This window comes from Rutidosis leptorrhynchoides, chromosome 1 (assembly GCF_046630445.1).
Source record: "Rutidosis leptorrhynchoides isolate AG116_Rl617_1_P2 chromosome 1, CSIRO_AGI_Rlap_v1, whole genome shotgun sequence".
NCBI lineage: Eukaryota > Viridiplantae > Streptophyta > Magnoliopsida > Asterales > Asteraceae > Rutidosis > Rutidosis leptorrhynchoides.
In genome coordinates, this window is record NC_092333.1 from 66,324,731 (window position 1) to 66,343,729 (window position 18,999).

Here is an 18,999-nt window from a genome sequence, read left to right on the forward strand (position 1 = left end):
TATAGCCCAACAAGCACCAAACATATAAGTCATGAGCTCCCAAATTACTCTAAAACCAATTGGTAGTAGAGAGAGACACTCATGAGCTTATATGTTGATCTTGACATTTATCCCGAACCAATGTGGGATTGGGTTTGCACCCAACAATCCTCCCCTCAAACCGAAGACCACATCATCAGGCCTCCTCTTCAACGATATTCCGCACAGGATCCATTCATCTTATATCGCCGGCCATTACCCGCAACTCTCAACCTGACCAAGGCCAAATCAGGGAGATCTCTTTGATATAAGGCACACACAAGGATCCATTATCGTTGGCAAACCGGGGCGATTAATCCACATTATAATTTTGGGCTAACCCGCTCTGATACCACTGAAAGGACCGGTTATAGCTCAACAAGCACCAAACATATAAGCCATGAGCTCTCAAATTACTCTAAAACCAATTGGTAGTAGAGAGAGACACTCATGAGCTTATATGTTGATCTTGACATTTGTCCCCAACCAATGTGGGATTGGGTTTGCACCCAACAATCCTCCCCTCAAACCGAAGACCACATCACCAGGCACACCCAACAATCCTCCCCTCAAACCGAAGACCACATCACCAGGCCTCCCCTTCAACGACTCTCAACCTGACCAAGGCCAAATCAGGGAGATCTTTTTTGATATAAGGCACACACAATGATCCATTATCGTTGGCGAACTGGGGCGATTAATCCACATCATAATTTGGGCTAACCCGCTCTGATACCACTGAAAGGACCGGTTATAGCCCAACAAGCACCAAACATATAAGTCATTAGCTCCCACATTACTCTAAAACTAATTGGTAGTAGAGAGAGACACTCATGAGCTTATATGTTGATCTTGACATTTGTCCCCAACCAATGTGGGATTGGGTTTGCACCCAACAATAAATAGGTGATTACTTTCTTTGTAACCAGAAGGAATTAATATCTCTGTGAACTTTTCAGTCTTAGTGTCGAACTTTATAATTGAATATGACGGCCAATCGAAATCAAATCCTGTTTCCTTTGGGAAGATCCCCTTTTTTACAAAAAAGAGATTATCATTCAACCAAATACATTGGCTCCAATGTTCGTTTCTAGACTGTGGTTTTAATTTCTTTAGGCTGTTTGTTGCATCAGCCATCTTTTGCCATGAGTCTTTTTTTAATGAGTAAATGTATACACTATCATCAAAAGGCTTTACACATAGAAGCTTGTAGTCATTATCAGATGAGCTATAATACAACCCGCATCGTGGATTTAGGACAGTGTAACAATCCTTGTGGTAATTAGTTTTTGACAACCTCTTGAACTCATTCGTCAAAGGATTCCATAAAAATAAATCTGAATAATGAGAACTGTCATGTTTATCTAATATGCCTGCACATACCAGTCCATGAAAAGATGCTAAAATCACAACTTTTTTCCGTTTTAATATAGACGGTAATGGACGGGTATGTGTTATGAGCTCGGCATCTTCGTCTACTTCGCAGTCTATGGTTTTCATGAACTTACGTCCAGATACTTGAAGAAGCATGTTAGGGTTTTGATGAATGTCGTCGGTTATACGATCCAAGTGCTTGTTTTTTAAAGATTGTGATGTTAACAACGAATACCATTCCTTAGAAACACACCTGAAACGGAGTACGGATTTCACCGGAAGCCGGGATAGTATCTCGGAAATAAGAACGTCGATTTGGGTCTCTGTCGACGTCATTAAGTTATTGTCTATTTTACGTTAATTACTTTGATTGATTGAATGAGATATACTCCGTATATATATGTCATCTATATATATAAGGTAGGTATTATATTGGAATTCAATTCTATTCTAATACATTCCATATTACAATATTAATCTCCTTTACTTTACTTTACTTTACTTGAGGGTTAAGTTTACAACATCTCTTATATCAGGGTGCATCCCGAGAATTTAAACCGACTAGAGCAAAGTAAAAAAAAGGCCCTTACTCAACGTTGCGATTTCTTCCTAATTCGGGCCCGACATCTTTTGTTGGTTTAATCGTGAATCGTCGGTTTTTGTTTATTCATTTAGCTTTTGGTCTTTTAATATATAGTTTATGGTTTAGGTTTATTTATGTTGTATTTGTATGCTTAGTTTTTGTCATGGTTTGCACGCCGGTTGAGGCTCGATTTCAATTAGTTATCATTAGAGTGCTTTCAATGGAGACACTCCTCCATCTTAGTCCTCATGTGCCACATCAGCGCCACATCAGCACTTCATTCCCAGGACTAAACCCAGGACTAAACACTCCAACAGAAACACTCCTCCTTCCATATTTTTTATTATTATTATTTTTTTTTTTGTAAAATCAAATATTATTTATTTTTATTATATTATTTATATCATAATCAAATAAAATTTAATTTTTTTTAATTTTTTTTTAGCAAAACCATGGAAGTATATTAATAACAAAACTTCACTAAAACAGTGAAGAGTTGCAGACTATACAAAAATCAGTCAAATGGGCTTACAAATCTATACCCATTTGACACAAGCCTTACACCCTTATAAATGAAATAAAATACAGAAACCAGAAAGCATGCCACTTTACTACATAAATTCGAAAAGCATAAACATAAGCAGGACCTTGGAGCTTTATACCACAGCAAGCAGAGGACCAAAATTAAAGCAGAAACCTTTACCCAAACACCTTGACATCACTTTAAACAAACACCCAAGGTTGATTTTGTTGGGTATTTTATTTAGTTTCCAAATATGAGGAAATTAAAACCAAGCCCAAGGCCCAACAAATTAGGCCCAAATGTTGGTTGACTTGGTCAATCATTTGAGGGCATTTCAAATCTCAATTGGGTGCAGCTGTTTTATTATCAAGAGAGAAAGAAAGATCACAGAGAGATCAAGAAAAAGAGTCAAAACCCCAATTCCCGTCTACAGTGACAGCAGGCCAGAAAACCTTCGATCCCCGGAGATCCGACCGTTGAATCTTATTCATTTTTTGGGCTGTGTCTTCCTGACATCAGTGCCAACATTTTCAACCGTTGAATTCGTCTCAAGTGGTCTGTAGCTCGAGTTACAGCAGGTCGAACAGTAGCAGAATTTTGGGTGATAAAATTCTTCTTTTGTCTTTAATTGTTTCATATACTTGTTGATTATTGTTGTTCAAGAGTATGATGATGTTGTATACCTCTAGTTGATCTAGAGAAGGATTATTGTATTGCTCTCTTTGTTGATGATAGTGGAATTTAAGTGGCTTACGAGTCCCGTGGTTTTTACTCTCGATTTTGAGAGGTTTTCCACGTAAAAAGTCTCGTGTTTTAGTGTGTGCTCAATTATTTTGTATTTGCTGATTTGGAACAGATTTGGGGACTGATTTGGGTTGGTTTTGATATAGCTTGTTTGTTAGTTTCCTCACGGGTTCATACGGGTCGGGAAATGCTTGTCAAACGGGTTTGTTTCCGCTTTGTAGATTGCCCGTTGTGACCATTTTCCCATCAAATTGGTATCAAGAGCTAGGTTATTTGATTTGACTTGTGTGAAAGATGGAAGCTAATACAAGTAAAATGATTAGTTTAAATGGTTCAAATTATCATGTTTGGAAAGGTAAAATGGAGGATCTTCTTTATGTGAAAGATTATTATTTGCCTGTTTTTACTGAGGATAAACCTGAGGAAAAATCTGATGCTCAATGGAAAATTTTGCATAGACAAGTATGTGGGTATATTCGGCAGTGGGTTGATGATAATGTTGTGAATCATATTACTGGGGAGACTGATGCTAAAGCCTTATGGAAAAAGCTTGAGCAGTTATATGAACGAAAGACTGGGAATAACAAGTTGTTCTTAATTAAGCAGATGATGGCTTTGAAGTATCATGATGGGACTCCTATTACAGATCACCTAAATGCATATCAGGGTATTATAAATCAGCTTGCAGGTATGGGTATCAAGTTTAAGGATGAGATTCAGGGTCTCTGGTTACTTGGTACATTACCGGACTCTTGGGAGACTTTTAGGACATCTTTGTCCAACTCTGCACCGAATGGTACTATCACCATGGAATTGGCTAAGGGTAGTATTTTGAATGAAGAGATGAGAAGAAAGTCACAAGGTTCCTCTTCACAGTCAGATATCTTGGTCACAGAAACGGGAGGGAGAAGTCATAGTAGAGGTCAGGGTAAAAGAGGCAATCATCGTAGCAGCTCACGCAAAGGCAAATTTGCTAACGTTGAGTGTTATAATTGTCATGAAAAGGGGCACACAAAGTGGTATTGTTCAAAGTTGAAGAATGAGAAGAAAAAGGCATATGACAAGAATAAACAAAAGAAAAGTGATGGTGGTGATGATGATAAGGTTGAAGTTAACGCTATCACAGATGAGTTCTTTGTTTGTATTGATTATGATATGATCAATCTTACTCATGATGACACGAGTTGGATTGTTGATAGTGGTGCTACATGTCATGTTGCAATTTGTAGAGATCACTTCTCATCTTACACTCCAGGTGACTATGGATTTGCTAGGATGGGTAATGCCGGGTTATCAAAGATCGTTGGTATTGGAGATGTTTGTTTGAAATTTGACACGGGAATGGAGTTAGTTTTGCATAATGTAAAACATGTTCCGGATATGAGACTTAATGTTATTTCAACAGGCATTCTTGATGATGATGGTTATTATAACGGTTTTGGTAATGGTATTTGGAAACTAACTCTTGGTTCTATGATAGTGGGAAGAGGCAAGAAAGACTCAAGATTATACATCACGCGTCCGAAGATCATCCAGAACATTGTTAACGCAGTGGACAATGTTGATTCTACTGAGTTGTGGCATAAAAGACTTGGCCACATGAGTGAAAAGGGGATGTCTATCTTGTTCAAGAAGAATGTGTTGTCGGGTGTTAGTGGTATTGATTTGAGTAAGTGTTCTCACTGTTTGGCAGGGAAACAGACCAGAGTTGCGTTTAAGAGTCATTCTCCTTTTCGAATGGAGAACATACTTGATCTAGTTCATTCGGATGTTTGTGGGCCTATGAAGACTAGGACACTTGGTGGATGTTCCTACTTTGTTACATTCATCGATGATCATTTCAAGAAGGTGTGGGTTTATACCTTAAAGTCAAAGGATCAAGTATTTGAAAAGTTTAAGGAATTTCATACACTAGTTGAAAGGCAAACGGGGAAGAAACTCAAGTGTATTCGGACTGATAATGGCGGTGAATACATTGGCAGATTTGATGCTTATTGTAAGGAGAATGGTATTCGGCATCAAAAGACTCCACCAAAGACACCTCAGTTGAATGGCTTAGCAGAGAGGATGAACAGAACTTTGGTTGAGAGAGTTAGATGTTTGCTTTCACATGCAGGGTTGTCCGATTCCTTTTGGGGTGAGGCTTTAAATACGGCAGTTCATATTATTAATCTAACCCCTTGTGTTCCTTTGCGTTTTGATGTTCCTAACAGGGTTTGGAGCGGCAAAGATGTTTCTTACTGTCATTTACGAGTTTTTAGATGTAAAGCTTTTGTTCATGTTCCCAAAGATGAGAGGTCAAAGCTTGATATGAAGACTAAGCCATGTGTATTCCTCGGCTATGGTGAAGATGATTTTAGGTACAGGTTATATGATCCAGTTCAGAAGAAACTTGTACGAAGCCGAGATGTTGTTTTTACAGAAGATCAGATGTTAAAAGATGTTGAGAAGACAGATTCAGTTCCTCAAACTAGTGCTGATCTTGTTGATTTGGATCCAGTTACTCCACAACATGTTGGAGATGATGTTCATAATGATGAACATGGTACTGATGATGATTATGCTCCGGAGCAGGTAGAGATTCCAGTACCAGATGTGCCCCCATTTGTCCCACTTAGGCGGTCTACCCGAGACCGTCATCCTTCTGTTAGATATTCTGCTGATGAGTATGTATTAGTTACTGATGGGGGAGAGCCAGAATGTTATTCAGAAGCAATGAAAGATGAGCATAAGAAAGAGTGGGGTGTAGCTATGCAAGATGAGATGAATTCCTTGCATGAGAACAATACTTATGAGCTGGTGAAGTTACCTAAAGGCAAGAGAGCTTTGAGAAACAAATGGGTATTCAAAGTGAAGACAGATGAGCTTACTTCACAACCAAGGTACAAAGCTAGGTTAGTCGTTAAAGGATTCAGCCAGAAAAAGGGTATTGATTTTGATGAGATTTTCTCACCGGTTGTGAAGATGGGATCTACTCGAGTGGTTCTTGGATTAGCTGCTAGTCTTGATCTTGAGGTTGAACAGATGGATGTCAAGACTGCTTTTCTTCACGGTGATTTGGATAAGGAAATCTACATGATGCAACCTGAAGGTTTTCGGGTTAAGGGTAAAGAAAATTATGTTTGTAGACTTCAGAAAAGTTTATATGGGTTGAAGCAAGCACCGAGACAGTGGTATAAGAAGTTTGAGTCGGTTATAGGAAAGCAAGGCTACCGAAAGACAACTTCAGATCATTGTGTTTTCTTTCAGAGGTTTGGTGATGATGATTTCATCATATTGTTGTTATACGTTGATGATATGTTGATTGTTGGTAAAAATATTAAAAGAATTGCGCAGTTGAAGCGAGAATTGAGCAAGTCTTTTGCTATGAAAGACTTGGGGCCAGCAAAACAGATTCTTGGCATTCGAATTTCTAGAGATAGAGGTGCTAAGACGTTACATATATCACAAGAGCAATACATTGAAAAGGTGCTAAGTAGATTCAACATGAAGAATGCTAAAGTGGTTAGTTCCCCTCTTACAAACAACTTTAAGCTAACAGAAAGAGATTGTCCTACTTCAAAGGAGGATGTTGAGGAGATGGATATAGTTCCATATGCGTCAGCAGTTGGTAGCTTGATGTATGCTATGGTGTGTACTAGGCCAGATATAGCTCATGCGGTAAGTGTTGTTAGTCGGTTTATGTCAAATCCGGGTAAGAAGCATTGGGAAGCGGTTAAATGGATTATGAGATACTTACGAGGTACTTCAAAGTTAGGTATCACATTCGGAAATGGAGAGCCGGTGCTTGTTGGTTATACAGACTCAGATATGGCTGGAAACAAAGATAACATGAAATCCACTTCTGGATATTTGATGACTTTCGCAGGGGGAGCAGTTTCATGGCAATCAAGGTTACAAAAGTGTGTTGCATTGTCTACAACCGAGGCTGAGTATATGGCAGCAACAGAAGCGTGCAAAGAACTACTGTGGATGAAAAGGTTTCTACAAGACCTTGGATTTATGCAATCACGATATGTGGTTCTTTGTGATAATGAGAGTGCGATTCATTTGGCTAGAAATTCTATGTATCATAAGCGGACAAAACATATAGATGTGCGGTATCATTGGATTAGAGAACGTCTTGAAGATGGTTCGTTTGAACTTGATAAAGTTCACACTGATGATAATGGTTCTGACATGTTCACAAAGGCTTTAGCAAGTGAGAAGCTCAAGGTATGTTGCTCGATCGCCGGGATGGCGATTCCTTCCTCATAATTGAAAAGGGGGAGATTTGTTGGGTATTTTATTTAGTTTCCAAATATGAGGAAATTAAAACCAAGCCCAAGGCCCAACAAATTAGGCCCAAATGTTGGTTGACTTGGTCAATCATTTGAGGGCATTTCAAATCTCAATTGGGTGCAGCTGTTTTATTATCAAGAGAGAAAGAAAGATCACAGAGAGATCAAGAAAAAGAGTCAAAACCCCAATTCCCGTCTACAGTGACAGCAGGCCAGAAAACCTTCGATCCCCGGAGATCCGACCGTTGAATCTTCTTCATTTTTTGGGCTGTGTCTTCCTGACATCAGTGCCAACATTTTCAACCGTTGAATTCGTCTCAAGTGGTCTGTAGCTCGAGTTACAGTAGGTCGAACAGTAGCAGAATTTTGGGTGATAAAATTCTTCTTTTGTCTTTAATTGTTTCATATACTTGTTGATTATTGTTGTTCAAGAGTATGATGATGTTGTATACCTCTAGTTGATCTAGAGAAGTATTATTGTATTGCTCTCTTTGTTGATGATAGTGGAATTTAAGTGGCTTACGAGTCCCGTGGTTTTTACTCTCGATTTTGAGAGGTTTTCCACGTAAAAAGTCTCGTGTTTTAGTGTGTGCTCAATTATTTTGTATTTGCTGATTTGGAACAGATTTGGGGACTGATTTGGGTTGGTTTTGATATAGCTTGTTTGTTAGTTTCCTCACGGGTTCATACGGGTCGGGAAATGCTTGTCAAACGGGTTTGTTTCCGCTTTGTAGATTGCCCGTTGTGATTATTTTCCCATCAGATTTGACCATAAGTAAAATTGGTAGCTCTTGCACAATTTAGCATTTACCAACCATTGAAAAACCTTAAGCTTTATCCGCTCCACAATTACGACCCACACAAATAAACCCCATTGAAAACCAACTCGTTTCGGGCTAACCACATAGCCCATAGAGTAACCGGACCAATAAGCTTCCAAAATTTTGACGCCTTCATCCCCAACCCATTACTCCACTCAAGAGAGAATTCAAGAATATTCGAAGGAATGATCCAACAAACATTCCACCAATTAAAAAGAGCCGACCAAATTTTGTGTGACCATGAACAATGAAGAAAAAGATGATCAATCGACTCGACATGAGATAAGCACCACCCACACTTGTCATCCGTAATGTCCCGAAGACACCTTCTATAACCCAAAACTTCTTTTACCGGAACGCCTCCTTGGATCGTTTGCCAATGAAAAATAGCTATCTTTGTAGGAACAAATTTATTCCAAACTATATTTAGCCAATCGACTTCATTAACCAAATTATAAGAAAGCATCACTCGTATCCCTTCCGCAACCGTGAACACTTTATCAACTGAATGCACCCATTGAATTACATCTTCTTTGGAACGATCAAAAACTTTCCCACTTAGCAAAGACAATAAAGTTTGAAGTTGAATATTTTCATATTCATTTAGGTAGTTTGAAAACCCAAGATCCCACTCCATAAGACCATTCTCATTACACACCCCCATATCCGCAATCCACCCATTTCTTTTCGAAGACAAACGAAAAAGAGACGGGAATTGATCTTTTAATTTTGAGACGCCTACCCAAATATCATTCCAAAAGGAAATCTTTGTACCTTTTCCCAAAATAAAATTTCTTTAACCGTAAAAACTATTAATTCTTAAAAAATATAAAATAAAATAAACATGCTCCCATGAATCATCATACTTGACCATAAATTTAATGTGACCCACAATTAAAATAAAAAAAATAAAAATATCACCATCTTGCTTCATCTTCTTAACTTCCTCTTTAACACCTTCAACCTCCATTTTCTTAAAGCTTCAACCTCCATTTTCTTAAAGCTTTATCCTCCATATATTTTGTGCATTATCCTCCATTTCAGGAAAACAAAAAATAATAATAAAAAGCTCAAGATTTCCGTCCACGAATATGATCAAAATGCACGGAACGAGGGACGATGAGCTGGGCGAGCGTCTGGGCGGATGCCTGGGCAAGCTGCCGCCAAGGGCGCCCATGTGGGCGGTGGCCTGGGCGAGGTTGTGGACGGCAACAATGGGAGCAACCTTAGGGTCATCTAGTTTTTTTACTTATTTCGAGTCTTAAAATGGTTGGTGTTGTTGTACTCTAGTTTTCTTAATAAGGAAAAAACTTATACTAATTTAAAACCATATAAACTTTTTATAAGGATCTATTTCTACATTATTTAGTGTAAAATTAAAATAGTATTGATACATCTATTTACAAATTTAGATCTAAAATCATGTACTATAATCTATTTGTTAATTGGTATATAAACGTTATATTATTTTTATTTGTATATTTACAAGACAAATTTATGTTGTTAGACACATAAATTCATATGTATTGTTTCTTATTTAGGTATGTTTACAACTTTAATCAATTTATCACTCAAAAGGATTTGTATTGTAATAAATTAATCATAAAAAATATAAAATGTTGAGAAAAGAGAACAATTGATATATAAATCTTGTGGTAATGATCAATTAGTAAGCCTGGTTATTTGCTTTTAGTAGAGGTGTTCATACGTTCGGTTTTCGATTTTTTGGTTAATCGGTTTAATCGATTCGGTTTGTTCGGTTTTTCAACTTCTGAAATCAAAACCAAAAACCGAACCGAAAACCGAATTTACATTCAGTTTAGTTTCAATTTGGTTTTGACTTTTCAATTCGGTTTTCGGTTCAGTTTCGGTTAAAACCATATATTAAACAAAATTAAAATTTCATTAAAAAACCATTCAACATACAAAGTTATAAAATATGTATGATTATATGATACACAATACATAAATATAATCATTATTAAGTGTGTTATTTATTAACTAATTTTAGTTCACATATCATGAAAACTAGTTAAAGACCCGCGAATTCGCGAGATTCTTGAAAGAATTTTGTTAAAGAAAAGTATAAACAGATTTTTATAATTTATAATGTTATAAATAAATGAATGTTATATAACTATAATGTTAATATAGGTATAACGTTTAAGACCCACAAAATTTGCAGATTTTGGACATGATTAATTTTTTAAGCAAGACCAAATTTCATACGTAGTATGTTGATACAAATGTTTTACGATACGAATGCGCATTTAATTAGTCAATAAGTAAGATGAATCAAGTGATATTGCTATACAATAATCGATTAAACAACAGGAGATAGTGATAGTGGTGTATATGACCCAACCGTCACCTCAAAGACTTAAGATATAGCATGTTGAAATAGTCTTCTTGTTTCTTCATTCATACTTAAATAATAGTTTGATTTGACTTGAAAAGTAGAGCATTAAACAAATACAACATCAACAATTTATATCATGAGAATCCTGCAACCCATTAAGTTATATCTATATCAGATAAAGCTTCATTCAAGGATGCCTCTCTCTCCTAATCATAGACAAAACAAAAAAGTTAAGCACTATCACACATGTTATCGGTTTACAACAATTAAACATATCCAATAACAGGAAAATAAGAAGGAATGAAGGATATAATATTTTCCAAACTGAAAACAAAAAAAAACTGCTATAAACAAAACATTAAGCTTGTACTTTGAAAATTTAAAACTACCAAGAGTTGTACTAATAACCTGACATATCAAATCTTGTATGTTATGTATAAATCTAAATATGTACAACTTGTTATTGCTTTATTCGAAACCCACCCACTCTGTTATTGCTTTAACTGTGGTGTCGGAACCACTTTTTGTGGGCCTTTATTCCAACAACAACAACAACAACAATACCCAATCCCACACTTGTAGGGTATGGGGGAGGTGGGACGTAGACAATCCTTCCTCTACCCTAGGACAAAGAGAAGTCATTTCACCACCCCGAGTGAAACACTCACAAGAGTAGAGAAAGTCCTCCTTCTCTATGTTTGACAGATAAAGAGATTGCTTGCAACGGACCTCCGGGCAAAAAAAAAAAAAAAAAAAAAATTAGTAAAAAGTAAATGCCATCGCCATGAAAATGGAGGAACAAATTTCCATGGGTTTTAAAATGTTGCCTGGGATTCTATTTAGGCTCTAAGCGACAGTCAAGTCGCCAATAAGTAGACACTTGCTGATGGCTCCTGAAACAGAGCCGTAAAAGAAAAAAAAACGTACCTTAGAGTGTTTTGCGGAGCACAAGACGTATAAAGTAAAGCTGCACTAAATAAGCAATAAACATATATGTCCACATACAGATAAAATCACATCATAGCAAGTCAGTCTATAAAAATAAACCTACAAACATACATAAAACCGTATCTACCAAAACCTACATAAGCATACAAACGTACATTCATAGATAACCACCTAGACGCATACATACGGGAAAACCTACATACACAAACATATATAGAAAACATACAAACATACGAATATACATACAATCATACATATAACTATACATACATATAAACATACAAACATACATATATACATAAATACAATCATAGGCAAGCAGAAAAGCAAAGCGTACATACAAACAAACATACATAAACCTACGTACAAACTTAAATACATACATACAAACACGAACATCCAAACATACCCATAAAAACCAACATGTCCAAACCTACACCATCAAGCATGGGTCTAGGAAAAAAAAAAACATAGTGAAAGAAGACACCCACACAGACCCACAAAACCACATACACACAAACACACAAACAAAAGCAATCAACCTACTCGTCTATTCTAATTCTAGTCCTCCACGCAACCCTATCAGAGGTCATGTCCTCGGTCAATAAGAGCTCCTTCAAGTCTAGCTTTATTCTATCTTCCCACCTACGCGTAGGTCTACCCCTTCTTCGTACGCCGTCAACCGTAAGTGTCTCAACCCTCCTAACAGGGGCAGTAGGAGGTCGTCTTCTCACATGCCCAAACCATCGAAGCCGTTCTTCTCTAAGCTTGTCGATGATGCTTCTAACTTTCAGGTTCTCCCTAAAAACACTATTAGAAATCATATCTAACATGGTTTTACCACATGTCCACCTAAGCATCCTCATCTCTGCCACCTCCATCCTCCTCTATTGTTCTTCGTCATAGGCCAACACTCCGATCCGTATAACATGGCAGGTCTAATTGCCACCTTGAAGAATTTCCCTTTCAGCTTAAGGGGGATCTTCTTGTCGCATAAGACTCCTGTCGCTGCTCTCCACTTCACCCCGATTTGTGGAGCACCGAGCCCAGGTATCTAAATGAAGTTTGTGGATGCAAGATCTGGTCTCCGATACAGATGTTCACTCCATCACTTTGTTCATCAACATTCCTATCAAAATCGCAACTAAGATATTCCGTCTTTTGTCTACTAATGTATAGACCATTACTTTCTAAGGCCACCCTCCATTGCTCTAGTCTTCTATTAAGCCCCTTCTTAGAATCCGAAACGAGCACAATATCATTGGGATCAAACCCACTGCCAAGTAGGCTTGGACGGGTAAAACTCTTCCTAAGGATGTTGGCTGAGACCAGAAAGCGTAACAACAATATAAAAGAACGACAAAACTTCACTACACTCTTCTGTTATAAGATCACAAATATGTTTAGATTATTGGAAATATGGATAAAACGTTGAACATCTTACCAACCGTATCATAAACTTAATATTGAACGGCATATTCAACGCCGCCTACAAAGACATAAAAATAATGCTAATAAGAGACCATCATATTAAGGGTCAAGTGTTACGTTGACTTCTTAATTGAATGACACCTACGTAGACAAAAAAATAATAATAAACTTGCTATTTTAGGGTCAATCGTTACCTTGTCAAAACTACTTGTCGAGTTCCAAAAAAAGTGAACTTGAAACAGCTGCAACTTGTGATTTAGTCTAGATGTCTAATGCATTTTATCCGAAACCCACCCACTCTGAAAAAAATGAGACTAACACCTACTATCAGTGTATGCAGCTTACAAATGAAAATGAAGTTTTAAAATACTATAGAAGTATACAGTTGATTCACCTACCTGTTGGAATTTTCATAGATAACTCAACTTATGGTGGTTTCAATCTTCATATATGTATTTTACACTATGAACGTATAAACTTAAATTTAATTATGTGATTTGCATTAATATTTAAGCATTTGCATATGATTAAAGTTTGAAAGTAAAATGTGAAAGTAGCGCTTTACCACGATTTAGATGATTCCACCACCTGATGTATCTGGGTTGATTTTTTTTCACACAGTAGAGTAGTTGCAAATGACATATAAATGCACGTACGGTATGCTTGAAGTTAGGTATCGATCTGCATTAAGGTAATTTGAAACATCAGTGTCAAGCGATTCATATAACTACTACAGTACATAATCTGCCTACTCTCCTTTAGAAACCATGTTCTTTGTAAAACCCAATGTACTAAAAAGTTAAAAACACTAAGAAAACCCCACAAACATTAATCTTTTATAGGTACTCATTAAATTAAATGAATCAGCCAATTTTATTTTTAACATATGTAAAGATTTAAACTTTAGAGCTTTTATTTATTACCCACTTGTTTTGTAGGTTTTGAACAATGAGGACTTATAAAAGATAAACTCCCACTTAATATTTCTTATTTTTTAGAGGTATCATTGTAAATATTAATCATTTAACACCATTTATACATATAAAGACTAAAACTTTGCAGGTTTAACTCATTACACACTTGGTTATCATCTTTAAAAGTTAAAAAGAATAAAAATTGTTAAAAAAAATTACCCGATCAAAACCCATTGGAACATTCGTTTGCTATTTTTTGCGTTTATGTGATTTGGTGACATATAAAACCGACTTCTTCCCACATGGAGTGTTAGATAACACCTTATTTGTCGATTATAAATAGCCCTCTCAATGCGATCCTCTGAAACAGCAAGTGGGCACACATTTTGTACACTAAATTTGAAAACCACCACTTTGACCTTTAAGATGAATGCGTACCTAGTCATCAGTCAACACATTCAAAAGTTTCATGATTGATTTTGTCACATCAGAGACCATTTGATAATTAAGATCACCATTACCACCTCTTTCTATCTTTCTGAATCGATGCAAGCTGAAATAATTAAGATTTTTTTTTAAATATCATAGTAACATCTTCATGACTAAAGCCTGACATTAAAATCACTTATGATCACATACACACTTACCAAAGATTAATAATAAAACTTGATTCGATCTGAGTATACAATAAACCAACACCTTAAAATGCAATGGTTGGAACCTGGGTCATATCATCGCGGATCTAAATATAATCAAAGACAATTATTTCAAAATCCCAATTGAAATCATCAACGATGAACGTACCTTGTAATCGGCAAAGTTCGCAATCGAGAAGTGAATCATATTGCAAATGATGAACGAAAGTAGGAATCGATTAGGTCGGGATTTAATTCACCAATCGTATTGCTAATTCGAAATTCAATAAAAATGAGTGGGAGAAGAAGCGACAATCAAATCGTATGAGTGGAAGGGATTGAAACTGAATTTGAAGATTTAAGAACAACCCAATGTTTCAATAAAATTCAATAAAATTCTTCATATTGAAGATTTAAGAACAGCCCAATGTTAATTCAATCATAACATATAAAACCCATAAAATATATAATACTTTATGATATAAAGCAAATACCTTTCTTTATGGCAACTGAAATTGAGGAAATATATCACATATAATTCAGAACCCATCTTCAGTTTCGATCAGAACAACAGCAAACGTTACCTGGTTGTTCAAAAATGAAAATCAGACGACAGTGGTTGCGTCGTGATGAGCATCGTATATCTATACTTGCATCTGTTAAACAACATTCCAAATAGATAAGAACAAAGTGTTGTAATCGCAGAAAAATAGGGACGCAAATTTGATTAGGATTAAATCTGCTGTATAGATTGAATCGTTTATGAAGAATCGCGTGGAAGATATCGAGTTCTTCAGATCCGGTTGCTTCGATTTTAAAGAATGGGATGTGGGTATTCAAAAATGAGATTTGGAAGGGATATTGGCCAAAAATAATGCGTAAAAAAATTTGAATGGTTTATACTTATTTTCCTTAATTACAGCCAATTCATTTAATTTATTGTTTAAAATTCAAATTTTGAATTTGTATGTATTTAGGAAAGGTAGTTAATGAGTTTCTAAAATTTGAATTTTGAATGAATGTGTATGTTAATGGAGAATTGAATGCATTGTTTGACTTTTTATCATAATTTTAGGAAATGGAGTAAATGCGGTTTTTAAAATTTGAAATTTGAATTGAGGTGGAATTAATTAAAAAGGGTATTTTGGTGACATTTGGTAGCTAATTTTAGATTAAGTAATGGTTTCGCAGAATTAATTTTAACCGTTAGATTATAGGGTAGATAAAAGTCCAATGTTGATCTAATGGTGATTAAAGGATAGTTTAGGAAGACTTATTTCCTCATAAAAATTCTCTTTTAAGGTATAGTAAGATATCAATGTATGTAAATTTCAAACTTCAAACAAAATCTTTATATTTTCACAATAACAACAACCACAATACCTAACTCATTGCATGCAAGGTAAAATTTTGAAATATTCAAAACACTAAATTAAGAACCATGGTAGTTTAATTATGGTATTACTGATGCCTTAGTTATTTATAACCTAAAACAATGACGTACCATTGAATTATCAAGAATTCGATGATTTATTAATATTTACAACTTAATTATGACGTTTACTGCTTTCGTTAGTAATAAAAAGAACATAATACATTGAGTAACATAAATATAATGTGGGCTGCCAACTCGTCATATGGGTGAGAATGTATTTAGATGATTGGATTCTAAAAATATAATGAAATTAAAACATAAATATACAAATTAAATATATCTAAAATATTGAATTCGGTTTTGAATTCGGTTTAACCGAATTCAGAATTTTCAAAACCGAAAACCGAATTCAAATTCGGTTTCAGTTTTTACTCGATACGAAAACCGTTTTTCAAATTCGATTTGGTTTTTTATGGTTTGGTTTCAATTTGGTTTTCGGGTTAAACGGTTTTAAAATACTGACCAACCCTAGCTTTTAGATGATGTGGGCAAAAGAAAATGATACAGAGAAAGCATAACAAGTCTTGTTTTACGAGTGGACAAAAAATGATAAAGCCAAATGCCCTTAAAACATAGTATTACATAATCTTTCCAGTTCCCACATCGGTGTTAGAGCAATCTTCCAAGAGCAATTCATTAAATGGATCAGACACAATTCAATAGCTTCTCCATGTTAGTCAAATGAGGGTCTTGCTAGTGGGGCCTTTGTAAAAGGTTTATTTTGCTAGTGGACCATTGAGCGAGTTTAAAAAAATGGGCCCCTAAAAATGTTGGGCCCTGAGCAAGGGATCACCTTGTTCCCCCTTTGGGCCGGGCCTGCGTGGCTGCGTGATACATAGTCGGGGGTTGAATGTATCATCAATGATGAAACCCACTTACTAATCCCACATGCCTACATGAATACCATTACCACCATCTCCACCACCAACAACAACATCATCACAACTACCACAACAATTGTGATGCCCCGTACAAAATTAACGTGTACGGATCATCAACAACAGGATCATTACAAGGTCAAACACTATATGCTGTTTTAAAATAAGTTTGCATTCATAAAACGGAGTGACGTCTTAACCAACATTAAAAGTTTTACAATCGATAGTGTGCTTATACGAATAGAAGGCAATAATAATAGTACGTGACCCATAGGTCGTTACAAATTCATTGTTCAAAAGTAATAGAGTTTAAATGCAAAATAAACGTTTCATGCGAAGACATCTCTAACACAAGCAGCGGGTGTCTACAGCAGGACTACAACAGCGAAAGAAAACAAACCTCTTAAGCACCTGAGAAAAACATGCTTAAAAATGTCAACACAAAGGTTGGTGAGCTATAGTTTAATGTAACAGTAATGTAAGGTAGGCCACGAGATTTCAGTGTTTCAAAACAGTATGAAAAGTATATGTTCAACCGTGGGCACTTGGTAACTAACTTAACGTAAATAACACCCCCTAAAAGTACACTTGGCGAGTGCGAAAGTTTACGAAGTATTAAACACCCATTAAATGCTAGTGCGACTAGCCCGAGTGGGGATGTCAAACCCTATGGATCCATATCTAAGATTCGTGTTCACCGGTTCAAAGACCAATGACTAAACGTTACCGAGCTAAGGGGAAAGTTTATGCCGTTGTATAACCCAGAAATATATAAAGTTTAAGAACTCCTACCTAGTATGTAAAACGTAAAATGCGCATGTATTCTCAGTTCCCAAAATAGTTAAAGTAAAAAAAAGGGATGCTATAACTCACAGTGAAAACTAGTATAGGTCGATACGCGGGAATAGTAAGCAAGTAGTTTGTCCGAAAGGTCCTAAACCTAAGTTAAAAGTTACTAAGTCAGTAAATCGTTCCCAAAGATTTAAAAGTATGTAAATTAGGTCTTAAGTATCATCATCATTCATCATTAATCAAAAAGGGTAAAGTAAGTTTCAATCAAGAATAGAGTTTGAAATAAAGGCTGAATTCGTTCAGTCGCCACGACCTCTATACAAACTAAAATGAGGTGAGACCAGTGGCCATGGCTCCGTGTATGAGTCCCCTAGAGTTTGACCAAATTCCAGAACCAAACTCGTCTTCGTTTGACCGTGGCAAAGGTTTAAGTGCGAGTAGGTCAGAAATTTCAGCACAACATTAAAAGGGTGTAGTGACTTTCGGATGGCCATAAATCCTAAACCGTAACTCGGATTAAGACGAGGTCTAAAAGGAAAATCATCTACTCGAACTGAACTAGCTGGAAATAAACTTTTCCAGTAGCCCAGGTTACTGATCAGACCCGGAAAACAGTAGGTAAGGTGCTCCGGTGGGTTCTTGGTGCTTGATGCTCATCACGGTTCTCATCCTTGATGCTTATAGCTTCAAGTATACAACTCGTTGATGTGTTTACATCATCTTAAACAAGTTTTGACCATAATAACACTAGTGTAAGTCTAAGATATGTAGCACAACTCAATTAAGGGTTGTAAATAGTTTGATGAACCAAAATTACATCAAGATCTTAGATCCGACACATACATGAGTTCTAATAGTAATATTAAGTTAAAACTTGAAAGTAAACTAAATAAACAAGATCTTAAGTTGTAGGACTTAGATCTTAGTTAGATCTTAAAGATCCTAGACTAGAAAGTCTAGATCTAGTGTTCTTAAGTTAGATCCTAAGTTATAGAACTTGGATCTTCACTTTAATGAAACCATAAGTTATGAAACTTAGATTTTAATCTTGTAGAATGTATGTAAGCTTATAAGCTCTTATTTATAACAAAATTAGAAGACCATAAGCTATAAAAACTTAGATCCAACATAAGTGTGTGAAGTTATAACTAGAAAGTTATACTTCCATGTTCTTGAACTTATAAAGTTAACTTTAGTTTCAAGAAATATGAGATCAAGTTTAACTAGTAATACTTGACCAAATTAACAATATCACAACTTTAAA

At 36.0% G+C, this 18,999-nt stretch overlaps 2 protein-coding genes across 2 annotated transcripts; both read right to left on the minus strand.

The window, feature by feature from the left end:
• Nucleotides 1-849: 849 nt before the first annotated feature.
• LOC139878018 (F-box/kelch-repeat protein At3g06240-like) lies at nt 850-1,728 on the minus strand. Its single transcript, XM_071865348.1, has one exon. It carries the CDS (start codon nt 1,726-1,728, stop codon nt 850-852), a length of 879 nt encoding a protein of 292 aa, XP_071721449.1.
• Nucleotides 1,729-8,371: 6,643 nt separating this feature from the next.
• Nucleotides 8,372-9,313, minus strand: LOC139878178 (uncharacterized). The gene is made up of 2 exons (XM_071865357.1): nt 9,265-9,313; nt 8,372-9,117 (listed from the first exon to the last, which is right to left on the minus strand). Exons 1-2 carry the CDS (start codon nt 9,311-9,313, stop codon nt 8,372-8,374), a joined length of 795 nt encoding a protein of 264 aa, XP_071721458.1.
• Between the last annotated feature and the right edge of the window lie 9,686 nt (nt 9,314-18,999).